At 63.1% G+C, this 16341-nt stretch overlaps 1 protein-coding gene across 1 annotated transcript in view; it reads left to right on the plus strand.

Moving 5' to 3' along the window:
* The window catches only part of RPTOR (regulatory associated protein of MTOR complex 1), a 217933-nt gene that overhangs the window by 17418 nt on the left and 184174 nt on the right, over nt 1-16341 (plus strand). The window contains exons 2-3 of the mRNA XM_029056955.2: nt 5608-5710; nt 11363-11445. Coding sequence (XP_028912788.1) covers nt 5608-5710; nt 11363-11445 — 186 coding nt within the window. The remainder of the gene's footprint in view (nt 1-5607; nt 5711-11362; nt 11446-16341) is intronic.

A 16341-nucleotide genomic window follows, 5' to 3' on the forward strand; every position in this document is an offset into this window, starting at 1 on the left:
ACCGGGGAGGAAACCCTCCCCCAAAACCCAGTTTTACCCAGATCAGATCGATCTTTCTGGCATCCGTGTCGGGTTTTATTTTCTCTCCTCCCGTGTTTGTGTTCGCCGGGTAGTCCGTACAGAGATCCAGAACGCATTCCACTGCCAGGATTCATTCCCTCAGAAAGTGTTACACAACACAGCGAGGCTGTGGACAGACAGCAGCGGGCCCACTTTTTTTGCCCACGTAACGGCTCGCTGTTCCCTTTGTTGTCGATCGCCGCGGTTCGTCATTAGAAGCAAATTGGAATTAGCTATACCCTGTCACGCTCTCCGTTGGTTCAGAAGAAACCAGCCGGTTGTAATTTCCTCGAGCGTTAATTAAAAAACGATTAGGCCGCGGCGCGGCCTGCCATCTCGTCGGCCCGGTCGGAGTGACGCGGGGAGAGGATTCATGAGCCGTTGGGCTCGGAGATGACGAACGGGAACTGTGGGGGAGAGAGAAGGGGGACGGGCAGCCCGAGAGGGGAGAGTCGCTTAGGATGCGGCGGTGGAAGGGGCAGGCCGGGCAGAGGCGGGCATCGTCGCGTGGCTCTCGCATGCGGGACTTGCTGTCAGTCAACCGGTGGCATCTGTAGAGCGCTTCCTGGGCGCAGGGCACCGTACTGAGCGCCTGGGAAGAGTCCAGTAAATATGAGTCGATCTGTGGTACTTATTGAGCACGCCCCGGGCGAGGAGCACGCTGCCAGGCACTTGGGAGAGCATTCATTCATTCAGCTGTATTCGTTGAGAGCTTACCGTGTGCACAGCACTGTATCTAGCGCTGGGGGTGGACACAGAATCATCGGGTCCCGCGCGGGGTTCACGCTCTAAGCGGCGTGGCTCGGTGGAGAGAGCCCGGGCTCGGGAGTCAGAGGTTAAGGGTTCGAGTCCCGGCTCGGCCACTTGTCAGCTGGGTGACTGTGGGCAAGTCACTTAACCTCTCTGTGCCTCAGTCACCTCGTCTGTAAAATGGGGCTTGACCGTGAGCCCCACGGGGGACAACCTGATTACCCTGTATCCACCCCAGCACTTAGAACGGTGCTCCGCACGTAGTAAGTGCTTAACGAATACCAACATTATTCGATTTGACCGTAAGCCCGTCAGTGGGCAGGGACCGTCTCTATCTGTTGCCGACGTGTCCGTTCCAAGCGCTTAGTACGGTGCTCTGCACACAGTAGGCGCTGGATCAGTGCCGTTGAATGAACGAAGAGGAGGGAGAACAGGGACCAGACCCCCATTTTGCAGCCGGGGGAACCGAGGCACGCAGCAGTCCGGCCACCCGCCCGGGGTCGCACCGGAGACGAGCGGGATGAGAACCCAGGTCCTCCGGCTCCCCGGGCTCTTTCCACTGGGCCGCGCCGCTTTCCCCTCCCTCTCCGTTGGACCGATTTGTATGCGGGCCCGTTTTTCGAGGTGACGTGCGATTGGTGACAGCTGACATTCCGTCATTTAGCAAATGGGAATCTGGAAGAGGCGTTTTCCAGATGGCGTTACATTGCGGGGGTTGCCGGGGCCCTGGCCGGGGTGGGATCGCTCTATAAAGGTTACCCGAGTCCCACCACGGCGTCGATCCGCGTTCGGCATCATCCGGCGCCCCGCGGCCCTGGTGTTAAAGAGGGCTCCCCGACGTTGACGCCTGAGGGGGACCGGTCCGTCAGTCAATCGGGGCACGGTATTTACCGAGCACTGGATTATTCGGGAAGGCGGGACGGCCTAAAATCCACCCGCCAGTCAGTCGAGGGTGCGCGGCGCCGGAGCGGGCGCCGCGTCCAGTCGAGCCGGCAGCCGTCCCCGCCCGCGGGAGGAGTCGAGTCGCGGTCTTCGGACACCGCCCGCCTTCCCCAGACCGTTCAGTCGGTCAACGGGGACGCTAACGCTCCGAGTGATAACCGTGGTGTTTGTTAGGCGCTTACAATGGGCCGGGCACCGTCCTAAGCACTGGGGCGGGTCCAGGCAAATCGGGTCGGGCACGGTCCCTTTCCTACGTGGGGCTCCCTTTCTCGGTCCCGTTTTCCAGATGGGGTCACTGAGGCCCAGAGAAGTTGAAGTCACTTGCCCCAGGGTCACCCGGCGGACGAGGGGTAGAGCCGGGATTGGGACCCGTGACCTTCTGACTCCCAGGCCCGGACCCTATCCGCTGTCCCGCGCCGAGGAGTAGCCGGGGAGGTCGTTATTAGTAATGACGGTAACAGTGTTCGTGACAGCGGTACTGGTGAAGCGCTTACTCCGTGCCAGGCACTGTACTAAGCGCCGGGATAGATCCAAGACGATCAGGTTGGCCACGATCCCCGTCCCGCCGCCCCCGGGGCTCCCGGCGTAAGAAGGAAGGACTAAGGTTCACGGGCGCGAAAACGGTCGGGCTGACCGCCTGGGAGAGGACGATAAGGCGGGACGGATAGGCGCGATCCCGGCTCACGTGGGGCTCACGTCCCCCGCGTGCGGAGCACTGGCCTAAGCGCTTGGGAGAGGACGCCGCGGCAGAGTCGGCGGACGTCTCCCCACGGCAAGCTTACGGTCCCGAGGTCATTCGCGATGTAGAATTTAGAGGTGTAGACCTGAGCGCTGCGGGACGGTGGCGGCCGGGGGGGGGGATGCCGCACGGTCCCGGGGGGCCAGATCCAAGCGCGCAGACCGAGCGGGAGGGAGAAGGAGCCGGGGCAGAGAGGGCCTAGTCGGGGGGGGCAGCCTCAGAGGGGGCGAAGAACCAGTCGCCGAACTCAGACGTGCGCCCGGAGAAGGCTCCGGGCTTTGACTCTCCCGAACCCTCCTCTGGGCCGAGACGGGGAGCCGTGAGAGGAGGTGGCGGCCGATGGATTTCGCCCCGTCCGACGACCGTGGTCCCCCTCGACGCACCCACGCGCCGTCCGCGGTGGGCTCCGCTCTTTTCGCCGTGTGCTCTGGTTTCTGATTTTCTTTATAAATTATACATCTCTATGGCCCCGGCTCTGCCCAGGGTTTTTTTTTTCTTCTTCTTCCGTCGCCTGCCGCTCTGAATCTTAATGAGCGCCCCCGGGATGTGGGGAAGCAGGGGGGCGGTGGGGGGGGCGGGGGCTCCGGAGAACGGCGGGGGTGTGTGTGTGTGTGTGTGTATGAGGGGAGGAGGGATGGTTCCATCGTTCTGACGGGTGTGAGGCGTGGGGCAGACCTCTCCGCCTCCGCCTCCTCCCTCGGATTTCCTTCCTTGGGGTTCCGCGGGGGTGGAGGGCGGCGGGGGAGGGGGTCTGGGGGTGGGGACTTGGGTGAGGTGGTGGGAAGGGGACCGCGGGGGGCGGGATGGTGGAGGGGAGCGTTGGGGGGTGGGCTGGCGGGGAGAGGGGTCGGGGGTGGGGTGGGGAGGGGAGTTGGAGGGTGGTGGGGATGGGGCGTTGGATGATGGAGGAGGGGAGTGGACGGCGGGACGGCGGGGAGATGGGATCGGCAGGAGTCAGGTGGGAGCCGGGGGTCCGATGGGAACGAAGCGAGCCCTTGGTCCCCTGCCTCGCTGCAGGGGAAAGGGCCCGCGTTCCCGCTTTCCGTGCCAACCTGGGCCGTGGACCTGAATCCCGCTGGCATTCCTTCCCGACTCCCCCCCGCCCCCCCCGCCCTCCGCCGCCCTCGAGACCCCGCGCTGCCCCAGCTGTATTTCCCTTTCGTGCTGTGAGTTAAGCTCTGACCGTGGGCCAGACGCTGTGCCTGGGGTAGATACACGATAATGGGGTTGGACGCGGTCCGTGTCCGGCCCCGGCCCCCGCCCCCGCCCCCGCCCTCTAAGTAATCGGCAAGCGGGACGGTAGCGAGAGAGGACTTCAGCCGAGACAAACAAACAAACGGACGGAGGCCGAGGGCCAGACCTTCCGACAGCAGCCGCGGTGTTCAGAGCGAGGAGGGAGGCCGGGTTGAGCCGTGCCAATTGCAATAAACGAAGTTTCTGACTTCCAGGGCGGTTGACATTTCGCTAGATATCTTTCCATCCCGCCACGTGCCGGTCGGATCGAGTTCGGGCAGCGAGGCCGCCGCCGGAATGACGGCGGAAAGCTCCAGAGAGGCGGCCCGGCCGAGCGGGCGGAGCCCGGGCCCGGCAGGCGGGAGGACCTGGGTCCTCATCCCGGTTCCGCCCCGTGACTGCCGGGTGACCTGGGGCGGGTCGTTTTACTTCCCTGGACCTCCGTCCCCTCATCCGGAAAATGGGGCTGAAGACCGCGAGCCCCAAGCGGTCTCTGGCTCCGTCCCACCTCGGATTCACAGTCTTAACCCCCGTTTTCCGGGTGAAGTCACCGAGGCCCCGAGAAGCGAAGCAGCTCGCCCGGGGTGGGGCAGCGGAGCCGGCGCTAGAACCCGGGTCCTTCCGACTCTCGATTCCAGGGCCCCGGAGAAGCGCCCGGGAGAGCAGAGTAGACCGTAAGCCCGTCAGACGGCAGGGACCGTCTCTCTCTGTTGCCGACCTGTTCATTCCGAGCGCTCAGTACGGTGCTCTGCACATAGCGAGCGCTCCGTAAATACTGTCGAGTGAACGAATGCGCAGAGCGGGGCCGGGTGGACGTTTGAGGGCCCCCCTCAGACCCCGGCCGACGGGCCCGGGCCGTCCGCGGCCGGGAAAGGCTGCCCCGCGCGACGGTGGGAGAATGGAGGATTTTGAAACGAGCCACTCGGGTGACGATAAACAACCGGCTCGAGGGCCGCCGAGGGGATGTGGGACCCCCGCCCGATCAGCCCGAATGCCGTCTCCCGGGAAATAACAGTGATTATCGAGCTTTCCTCATGCCTTTGTCTGAGGACCTCAAGGCTTCACAGACAATCGCTCGCCACATCAGCCGGCGGGGGCGGAGGGGGAGCGAATGTGCCCGTATATATTTTCGTACTAAACATCATTTCGTGCGTAACCTTCCTAACAGTCGCGCCGGCGGGGAGGAAACCGAGGCCCGGGGCGATTAAGCGATTTGCCCCGGGGTGACCGAGCGGCTAGTCAAGCCTGGACTCCGGTCTGAATCTCACGGCAAAGGAACAGCGGAGCCTTGGCGGACGGAGCCCAGATCCGGGAGTCGGGGGACCTGGGTTCTCCCTCTCACTCGTCTGCTGGGCCGCTCGCCTCTCTGGGCCTCAGTTTCCCCACCTGGAAGATGGGGGTTTAGACCGCGATCCCCACGTGGGACAGAGGACTGCGTCCAACTCGGCGATCTTGTGTCTCCCCCAGTGTTCGGTACAGTGCCTGGCACCCGGCGAGCACTTAACGGGTACCGTGCGAAAACCGGACTCCGCAGCGGGCGGTCAGCTCTTAAGTAAGCCGTAGGCCAGTTGTCCTCTCCCAGGCGCTCGGCACGGTGTCGTGTGCCGAGCAAGCGCCCGGGACCGTGCTCGCGGGAAGCGCTCGGTAAATACCACCGACGGGTCGATCGGCTCCGCGCCCGGTAAGCGCCCGGTACGGTGCCGTGTGCCGAGCGAGGGCCCGGTGATTACCGTCGATCGACAGGTCGCTCCGCGCCCGGGAAGCGCTCGGTAAATAGCCTGGATTTCGGACGGGGAGGTTCCCGGATTCGGAAGCGGGATCGAGGGCGGCGGAGGGAACGCCCGACGGGCTAACCTGGGCCGCGTGCGTGTCTGTGTCCGCAGATGAAGACGGTGAGCGTGGCCCTGGTCTTGTGCCTGAACGTGGGCGTGGATCCCCCGGACGTGGTGAAGACGACGCCCTGCGCCCGGCTAGAGTGCTGGATCGGTGAGTGGCGCTTCCCCCCCCGACCCCGGGGGGCCGGGGGCGGTCCCGGGAGGGGAACCGCCCCGGGGGCCTCTTCCGCCCGCCTCCGTCCGGAGTCCGTCAAGGCTCACCTGGGGTTCGTGGGGCGGGGCTCCTCCGGGGAGATGTGTTCATGGGCCTCCGCTCAGCCGAAGGGGAAGACCGTATGTCATCTACGCCCTGCGAGATCAGGGCGTGCTCGCGCTCTCTCCCTGTCCCCCTCCTCGGTTCACGGAGGAGGGCTCCTCTGAGGAGATTGGTCCGTGGGCTGTTGCTCTGGTGGGCCAAGGAGGAGAACCGAATTTTACCCTCGTGCAAGAACAGGGCACGTGCTCTCCCTCCCGCTCTCTCTCTCTCTCTCTCTCTCTCTGTATCTCTTTCTCTCTCACGCTGTCTCTCCCTCCCTCCCTCCTTCCTACTTAAACCCTAAACCCCATGTGGGAGAGGGACTCTGTGTCCACCCAGATCGTCCTGTAACTACCCCGGCGCTTAGAGCGGAGCTCGACACCAGCGAGTGCTTGACTAAATGCCGTAATAATTGTGACCACCCCCCCCCCCCCCCGCCCGGCCTCATTCCCACCTGTGTGTTCTCTCCCAGCGCTCTGCACAGAGTAAGCACTTAATAAATACCGTTACGCCACTCCAGCCTCTTTGAAGGTAGACCAGTCTTCAGACACGTTCCCACCCACCCCCCACCCCCCCCCGGCCGGGCGGGGCCGGTAAAGGAACCGGAAGCCCTCGGGCTCCCGGGAAGTGGGTTCCCGGCCATCCCGGACCCCCCCCAGTCGCCCGAATTTCGGAATTTCGAGGGGGCAGCTCCCAGCGACCGGTCAGAGTCGGCGGCTCCCGCCCGAGCCGGCCGTTCTGCCGCCGCTCGGAAGCCGCCGTCTCGACCCGCTCCGTCTCCTCCCCCGGCGCGGGGTGGGAAAATAAATACGCTTCATTAAACCCAAGTTATTAAGTTGGCCGAAGGCGGTCGGGAAATCACAGTCGAAGATCTACAACAGATGTCCGATCAGCAGAACGAGATTTGTTTCCGACGTTCCTTCACGGGCAAATCAGTAAACCTGCAAGTAGCCCATCCGAGAGAGTTACTTGCGGCTTCCTCTTGGGAGCGGGAGGGTTGGGACCGGAGCGGGTTTTTTGTGGTCGTCGTTGCTTTAATGGTATTTAAGGGCCTCGTAGGTGCCAGGCACCCTACCGAACGCCGGGGTAGCTCCAGGCTAGTCGGGTTGCACACCGTCCAGGGTTCCCCCACGGGGCTCACGGTCTTCACCCCCGTTTTCCGGACGCGATGACCGAGGCCCAGAGAAGTGACTTGCCCGAGATCGGCGGGAAGGCGAGTGCCAGAGCCCCGGATGGATGAGACCGGGGTCCTCTGACTTCCAGGCCCAGGTTCTACCCCCTAGGCCGTGCCGCCGGTTCCCAGCTTACACATTCATTCAGATGTATTTATTGAGCGCTCACTGTGTGCAGAACACTCTCCTGAGCTCTTGCCCTCGGTGAGTCTCAGAAGAGATGCTGTTGGAGAGCGCCGTCTGCCTAGAAACTTCCAGAGGGCGGGGGCCGCCCCCTCACTCCCTCCCCGGCCCGGCGCCCCGCCGACCCTAAGTGCGCCAGTCAGCGCTGATGGGGACGTGGAGAAGCTGCGGACTCCCTTATGTCTCCGAGACAGAGCTCTCTGCGAGTCTGACTGCTTAAACTTGTCTTCCACTGCGGGCAGGGAAAGCAGCCGCCGACTGTTCCGTGTTGGACTCTCCCCAGCTGGAAGCACGGTGCTCCGCGTACAGCGGGCGCTCAGTAGATACGATGGAGTGAACGAAGGCGCTCTGCACCTAGTGAGCGCTCAGGAAATACCATCGAGCGATTGTGCGCGCGCGCGCGTGCGGTTGTCAGGAAAGTGACCCTCCAGAGCCGGCCCCTCCCTTGTTGGGGGACACCTCTCTGGCCGCCCGGGCCGACCGATCGCAGAAATCCTGCGCCGCGTCTCGGACCGCCGGGCAGCCCGACTCTCGTCCCGGACTCCAGCGGGCCCCCGAGCCTCGGGCTGCAGACGAGCGTCCGTTAGCACCCTCCCTCCCCCCTCCCAGGCCTTCCCACCGCCACGTAGTCCCCCCTCAAGCCCTCAGTCCAGTGCCCCGCACGTAACGAGCGCTCATTAAATACCGCCGATTGAGTGAACACCGGGTAAATAGGTGCCGGTCCCTGCAGTGTCGGGGGTTTTTTTTTTTACATATATATGTATACGTACCCCTAGTGTATAAATGACACCTGTCTCATTTAGAGGGACCACGGTTTGGGGTTGGTTCGTGAGTCGGGGGGGGGGGGGGGGGGCTCTGTTTTATGACCAGACGTTAAAGGCCGCAACGGTAATGTAGAAAAATCCCATTAGAAAGAGATGCGTGCCCCGTAGCCCGCCGAAGACATATCTGTGTTTTTAACCGGGGTGTAAACGAGCGGAATGCTGAGCAGGAGGAAATGGAATTTTGCAGAAATCTCTTTCACTCCCGGCCTAATGGAAGCCGTGCATCATCCGGAGCGAGGACGGCGAAAGGTTCACCGGGGGCCTCTGGAAATTCCTTTCCTCCGCCGGGGGAGGGTCAGGCGGGGTCCCCCCCCGCGGGACCCCTGCCCCAGCCTGTCCTTTGACACCCCTCCTGCCCCCCCCCCCCCAAATTCCCCTCCATTCTGGGGGCTGGGCAAAGATAACACGGGTGAGAATCAGGTGTGGCCCCCTGGCACCCATGGGCTCCCGGCCGGGGTCGGGAGGGGAGGGCAGAGGGGATGGGCGACAGACCCCCCCCGAGCGACACCGTTCACAGAGTGCTCAGTGTGCGCGGGCTGCTGTACTAAACGCTCGGGAGGGCAGAGTGAAACGAGAGAGATCGCATTCGTTCGTTCGTTCGTATTTATCGAGCGCTGACTGTGCAGAGCACTGGACCGAGCGCTTGGGAGAGGATGAGAGAACAATAAAAGGACACATTCCCTGCCCACAACGAGCTGACAGTTTAGAGGGGAAGACAGACATTAATATAAATAAACGGCAGATAGGGACGTAAGCGGTGCGGGGCCGGGGGGGCGGGGGGGCGGATGAATAAAGGGAGCGAGTCGGGGCGACGCGGAAGGGAGCGGGAGAAGAGGAAAGGGGGGCTTAGCCGAGGAGGGCCTCTTGGAGGAGGCGGGCCTTCAGTACGGCCCCGAAGGGTGGGAGAGTCGTCTGCAAGATCTGAGAGGGGAAGGGAGTTCCGGGCCAGAAAAGCAGGCCGCGGCCGAGTGGTCGGCGGCGAGACGGACGAGACGGAGGCACATCGAGGAGGCCGGCGGCATCGGAGGAGCGGAGCGGGCGGGCGGGATTGTAGAAGGAGAGTAGCGAGGTGGGGGGGGGGGGGCGAGGCGGTGGAGTCCTTCACAGCCGCCGGTGAGGGGTTTTTCTTCGGTGCGGAGGAGGATGGGCAACCGCTGGAGCTTTTTGAGGAGGGGGGGGGTGGAACGTCTCGAACGTTTTTGTGGAAACGGGCAGCAGAGCCAAGTAGGGACCCGAGTGGGGAGAGGCAGAAGTCCGGTAGGTCAGCGAGGAGGCTGGGCACACGAAAGGCGAGGAGAGTCAGAAGTGGCCGGAGGGTCAGAATCTGAACCTCCTCGGGGCCGAGAGTCCGGGTTTTGCCTCGGCCGCGAGCCACTCTCTTCCCACGGCATTCCGGAGGTGAGGTGGACGGCGCTGGGACTGGAACCCAGGTGCCCTGACTCCCAGACCCGGACTCTTCCCCCTACGCCCGCAGCTTCCTTGCATCCCGAGTTCCCTTTCCCCCCCCCCCCCCCCCCAGGAAAAGGTGGTGCAATCTTACAGGCTGACGGGCGTGGCAGGGTGACACAAGGGAGAGGAGTGGTGGGGGTCTCGTGCTAAAAAGTTGGGCGAGTTTTGTGTGGGATGGTCTCGTCCTCCCTGTTAGTCTCTCTTGGCCAAGTCGTAAACCTTAAATAATGGAACGGAGCAAAACCTTCGGCTTGGCTTCTGAGAAATCCTCGGGAAATGAAAGAAAAAATCTACCAAATGATGTGATGGAACTGTAAGTAGCCAGTTGACGATAGGATATTTATGCTTCGGGAGCTCTTTCTCGCACACACAGACACGAGTAGGAAGTTGAAATTGGGAGGGGTCGTTGGTATTTTTTCTCACCCGCAAAGCGCGCTGGACTTAACAGTCGCCAGCCCGTGATGGGAGCACGCCAAACGTCCCCGTTTTTCTCCCCTCGGGTGAGAGGACGACGGGAATTTGGGGTCCGACGTAGCGTCCCGGCCATCGGGATAAAGACGACCGTGATCGTCTCCGTATCCGCGGGACTCCCCCGTCCCAGCGGGGACTCTCCGACTTCCTGAAATGGTTCAGAGAGACCTCTGCGGACGCGACCGCTGGCTGTTATACGTGTCTTCAGTCAGTGGTGTTTACCGAGTGCTTAACTGTGTGCGGAGCACTGGACCGGGCTCTCGGGAGAGGACGGCCTGACGGGGTCTGGCCCCGCTCCTTTCGATTCGTTAAGTCGAGTTTATCGAGCACTTGCTCTGTGTAGAGCACTGGACCGAGCGCCTGGGAGAGCGCGGTGTAATAATAACGTCGGTACCTGTTAAGCGCTTACTATGTGCGGAGCACTGCTTTAAGCGCTGGGGGAGAGACAGGGTCATCGGGTTGTCCCGCGTGAGGCTCACGGTCTTCGTCCCCATTTTACAGACGAGGTAACCGAGGCCCAGAGAAGTTAAGTGACTCGCCCGCAGTCACACAGCTGACGTGGCGGAGCCGGGAGTCGCTCACTCTGGGGTCGTTCCCCCGGGCCCAGCTCTGGTCGAACCTAGAGTAGACTTTGGCGACGTCAGGGAGGATATAGACACCGGTGGCTTGGCGGTGATTCTTTCTTTTTTTGGTCCGTTCGTTCAATAGTAATCATTGAGCGCTGGCTACGTGCAGAGCACGACCAAGCTCTTGGAACGGACAGATCGGTAACAGAGACGGGCGCACGGTCTAATCGATTATCTGTTAGGCGTTTACTCTGTGCCGGGCACTCCGTACCAGTCGCCGTAAAGCCCATCAGGTTGGACGCGGTCCCTTTCCTACATCGGGCGCACGATCTTAATCGGAGAAGCAGCGTGGCTCAGTGGAAAGAGCACGGGCTTTGGAGTCGGGGCTCACGAGTTCGAATCCCGGCTCTGCCGCTCGTCGGCCGTGTGACCGTGGGCGAGTCACTTCACTTCTCCGTGCCTCAGTTCCCTCATCTGTAAAACGGGGATGAAGACCGTGAGCCCCGCGGGGGACGACCCGATTCCCCTACGTCTACCCCAGCGCTTAGAACGGTGCTCGGCACCTAGCAAGCGCTTAACAAATACCAACGTTATTATTAATCCCCATCTCACCGATCGACGGGGGAACCGAAGCCCAGAGAAGCGAAGCGACCTGCCCACCGTCCCACAGCAGCCGTCCGGCGGAGCCGGGGTCGGAATCCGGGTTCTCCTGACTCCCGGGCCCGGGCCCTATCCGCCGGGCCACTCTGCCTTGCAAGGAATTCCTCAGTAGAGGCGGTCAAACGGAGGAGGCGAAGGGGCGTGTGTCGATCTCCTGTTTTTCCCCGCTTGTTGTCTTCTCAGATCCTCTGTCAATGGGTCCTCAGAAAGCTCTGGAAACCATCGGGACGAATTTGCAGAAACAGTATGAAAACTGGCAGCCGCGGGTAAGTCTGCCGACGGCGAGTGGGCGAGGGGGTTCGGGGGGGGGGGGGCGCGGGGGGGCCGCCTCACCTCCTGCTCGACTCACCCGCCTCTGCCCATTTCTGCGCCGCTCCCTTTATTCGTCCCCCCTCCCGGCCCCACGCCGTTTGGGTCCGGATCGGTCGTTCATCTGCCGCCGCCGCTGAGAACGTTGGTATCTGTTAAGCGCTTACTGTGTGCGGAGCACTCTTCTAAGTGCCGGGGGAGATGGAGTAATCAGGTTGCCCCACGTGAGGCTCGCGGTCCCCATTGTACAGGTGAGGTAACCGAGGCACAGAGAAGTTAGGCGACTGGCCCGCAGTCACACAGCTGACGGGTGGCGGAGCCGGAATTCGAACTCGTGACCCCCGACCCCCAAACCCGTGCCCTCGCCACCGACGTTAATGTCCGTCTCCCGCCTCTAAATAAATAAATGAACGGCGGTATTTGTTAAGCGCTCACTAAGTGCGAGGCACTGCCCTGAGCGCCCGGGGGACACGACGTGATCAGGGTGTCCCACGTGGGGCTCACGGTTTTAACCCCCGTCTTACAGATGGGGTCGCCGAGGCCCAGAGGAGTGACGTGACGGGCCCGGAGTCGCCCAGCCGGCAAGCGGCGGAGCCGGGATTGGAACCCACGACCCCTGACTCCCAGGCCCGGGCTCTTGCCGCTGAGCCGCGCTGCGTCAGCTCGCTCTGGGCTGGGAGCGTTTCTGATTAGCGTTCCGTCATCCTCTCCCGGTTGCCTAGTCCAGTGCTGCGCGTGCAGTAAGCGCTCAATAAATACGACCGAACGAATGACATCGGAATGAGACTCGTCCCCGTCCCCCCCCGTCCCCCCCCGTTGACTGCCGTCCGTCCATCCGCCCGTCCTGGTGACTGGGTTCCTCGCCTTCCGACCCCTCGAAGAGCCCGGTCGTAATCCCCCTGTGGGCGGGGAACGCGCCTGCCGCGTCTCGTACCGTCCCCGCCCAGGCGTCGAGCTCAGGGCTCCGCGCGCGGTAGGCGCGGTCGGTCACGAGAAGTCAGTCGCGTGGCTCGGTGGCAAGAGCCCGGGCTTTGGGGGGGGGGGGGTGTCAGAGGTCGCGGGTTCGAATCCCGGCTCCTGGGCGAGTCGCTTCACTTCTCTGCGCCTCGGTTACCTCATCTGTAAAATGGGGGTGAAGACTGCGAGCCCGGGGTCTCCTCCCGGCTCCGCCCTTCGCCCCTCGGGTGACCCCGGGCGAGCCACCTCGCCTCTCTCGGCCTCAGTTCCCTCAGCTGCGGGACGGACATTCGGTACCCGTTCTTTCATTCCTGCAGTCGGTGGTGTTTCTTGAGCGCTTACCGTATGCAAAGCATTTCACTGAGCGCTTGGGGGAGTCCGGTAGAACACCAGACAGACACATTCCCTGCCCACGACGAGCTTACGGCCTGGGGGGGGGGGGGGGGGGGGGACAGACATTAGTATAAAAAAGTTCAGTACAGATGGGAAGCAGCGTGGCTCAGTGGAAAGAGCACGGGTCTGGGAGTCGGAGGTCATGGGTTCGACTCGCGGCTCTGCCGCTCGTCAGCTGGGTGACCGTGGGCGAGTCGCTTCGCCTCTCCGGGCCTCAGTTCCCTCATCTGCAGATTGAGGATTAAGAACGTGAGCCCCACGTGGGACAACCTTAATTCCCTCGAATCTCCCCCAGCGCTTAGAACGGCGCTCCGCACACAGTAGGCGCTTAACAGATACCAACGTTATTATTATTATTATTATTATTATTATTATGTTCTCCCCCTTACACCGAACGCGAGCCCCGGGCCGACAAGGGACCGTGTCCGACTCAGATTAACTCGTATCCACCCCGGCGCTTAGAACGGCGCACGGTACGCGCTCGATAGATGCCGTGAGGGGGAGGGGGGAAGATACCGGTCGAACCGGGAGACCGCAAATGGAGGAATCTTTTTTTTTTTTTTGCGCTCTGCCATCTCTCCAGAACGGCGGGTGGGGGGAAGGGCCGTCGGGTGGATCTGAGCCAGTTCAGAAAGAGAAAAAGCAAAAACAAAGCAGCGCCCTGAGGTCACCTCGGTTGCCGCTCGCGTTTTGTAACGGAATGACTAATTGATTATGAAACACCGCCGTGCCATCCGGGGTTCGCCCCTGCTCTGCGTTTCGGAGTCGTTTATCTCCCCGTGAGGTAACGGATCGTTACTCTTCCGAGGCAGCTTGGAGTATTTATTCCCCGGGTGGATTTTATTTCATTCTATTTATTATTTTTTTTTTAAAGGCCCTAAATCCCCCACCCGAAAGGGGTGATGATTGCGATCGTCGGGTCGTTGAAGTGTATTTCATTCGGTTGTATTTCTGGAGCCCTCACCGTGTGCGGAGCGCTGCACTGAGCTCTGGGGAGAGTACCCCAGGACCCTAAACGGATACGTTGCCCGCCCGCAACGGGTTTAAACGCCGGGATCGGCGTTCAGCGCCTTCACCCCGGGTGGCCGTCTTCGGAGAGGGGCCCTTAACGGTGAAGGGAATATCCGAGGTGTTTGGCAAGCGCTCGCTAGGCGCCAAGCGCCGTACTGAGCGCCGGGGTGGGCACGAGATCGTCGGGTCCCACAGTCGGAGAGGGAGGGGGACCGGGGATTGGATCCCCCTTTTTCCAGGTGGTGGGAACCGAGACCCAGAGGAAGGGATGCGACCTGCCCAGGGTCCCGCGGGCGGCACCCGGAGGAGCCGGGGTTGGAATCGAAGACCCCCCCGGCGCCCGGGCCCGCGCCGTTTCCCTCGGGGTTTGTTTCGGGCGCAGGGGAGGGCGGCAGATTTTTCCCACGGCGGGACGGTGGGCGGAGCGGCCGGAGGACCCCTCGGCCGCGAAGCGGCGTGGCTCGGTGGAAGGAGCCCGGGCGCGGGCGTCGGAGGTCATGGGTTCGAATCCCCGCCCCGCCACCCGTCAGCTCCGCCACCGAGGGCAGGTCACTCGGCTTCTCTGGGCCTCGGCGACCTCGCCTGTAAAATGGGGATGCCGACCGTGGGCCCGCGCGGGGCGACCCGGTTGCCCTCCGTCCGCCCCAGCGCTTGGAACGGCGCTCGGCACATAGCAGGCGTTTGACAGATACCGTCGTCGTCGGCCCTGGTCCCCCGGTGCCCGGGCCACGCCGCTTCCCCGGACGGAGGCTACCGTCCCCGTCGTCCGGGGCGGTGGCCCTCCTCGGCCGCGTGCCGGCGAGGCGCCGGGCCGTCCGGCCTCGTAGATCCCGGCTCTCGGAAGCGGCGCGGAGCCCCCCGCCTCCCACTTTATCACACTCCGCGGGGCTCTTGAGTTTTCTGCAGTAATAAAGAGAGGCTCCTCCGCCGCCCGCAATAAAACAATGGGAGCCTTATCGGACTTCCCAGGCCTCTGACGCACGCGCCGCTAGATCGTGCCGTAGAATCCGTCCTCCCCACCCCGGGGGATTTCCACCCGACCCCCTCGGTTGCCCCCCCGGGGGGAGACGGGGGAGCCCGTCGGCGGCCGTGGGGAGGGGCTCGGAAGGTAGAGCCCGGGCCCGGGAGCCGGAAGGTCGTGGCTTCCGATTCCGGCCCCGCCGCCCGTCTGCCGGGTGGCCCTGGGCGAGTGGCTTCGCGTCTCTGGGCCTCAGCGACCCCCGTCTGAAAAGCGGGGGTGGAGACCGCGAGCCCCGCGTGGGGACGGGGACTGCGTTCAACTCGATTTGCCCGCGTCCGTCCCAGCGCTCAGTACGGCGCCCGATAGGCGCTGAGCGCTTAACGGATACCGTTATCGTTACGGAAGGTCCCGTCGCCCTCCCCGGGTGGGGGAGCGGGGAGCCGAAGCAGCGTGGCCTGGCGGATAGGGCCGGGCCCGGGAACGTGTTTGAATCCCGGCTCCGCTGCTTGTCTGGCGTGTGACCTCGGGCAAGCCGTCACACCTCTCTGTGCCTCGCTTCCCTCCTCGGAAAAATGGGGATTGAGACTGCGAGGCCCGTGCGGTGTAGGGACCGTGTCCAATCCGATGAGCTCGGGTCTACCCCGGTGCTTAGTTACGGTGCCCGGCGCGTAGTAAGTGCTTAACGGGTACCTTAAAACGAAACCGGGAAACCCCGCTCTGCCGTATTGTCCTCTCCCAAGCGCTTAGTACGGTGCCCTGCCCACGCTCGGCACTTAATAAATACCCTCGATCGATAGACTCTCAGCTCATTCAGGGCAGGGGATGTGTCTGCAGACTCTGTCGTAGCGTCCCCTGGCGAGGATTTAGACCAGCCCCCGGCGCGGGGCGAGCGTTCGGTAAATACCGTTGATCGGTTGAGGTAGATGATCGTCGGAGAGAGTCATCGCGGGACCTAACGGTAGCGTTATCGGGGCCGTGTTTTTGGTTCCGTCGGGGTGGGGAGGGCGCGACTGCGAGACAGACCGCCCCCTTAGGAGGCCGTTTCGATGTAAAAGGCCCCCAGAGACCATCTCTCCCTTCCCCAAAGTCTCCGCGCCCCAGTTCTAGCCGGCAGGCTTTGTCGAATCCCTTCCCCCTTAATTTATCCTCCCGCCACGCTGCTTGAAGTATCCCTCCCGGTGCAATTTAAGACTCCGCTCCGGCGCCTCGCCGCTCCGTAGACGTGTACCGCCGCAGGAGGGACCGGAGGGGGAGAGAGGCCGCCCGAGCCGGGTGTCGTCGCCGCCGCGGAACGCTGCGGTTAAAGGAGATTTCGGGCGTCTGGTCGCGGGTCTCCGGTGAAGGTTTTCTTCGGGAGACGGGAGGGGGCCGTTAGGCCGCCGCGGGCGTGCGGGGAGGAATCGGTGGCAGGAATTCTCCCCACCAACGGAGAGTCCCGCCAGTTCGGGGCGGAGGTGGTTTGGGGGCCGGCGGCGGGAGAGGGGAACGGATGGAAAATGAACCCGTCTCTCGCTCCGGACCTTTTCCCTCC

The sequence above is a fragment of the Ornithorhynchus anatinus genome, unplaced genomic scaffold, assembly GCF_004115215.2.
Source record: "Ornithorhynchus anatinus isolate Pmale09 unplaced genomic scaffold, mOrnAna1.pri.v4 scaffold_264_arrow_ctg1, whole genome shotgun sequence".
NCBI lineage: Eukaryota > Metazoa > Chordata > Mammalia > Monotremata > Ornithorhynchidae > Ornithorhynchus > Ornithorhynchus anatinus.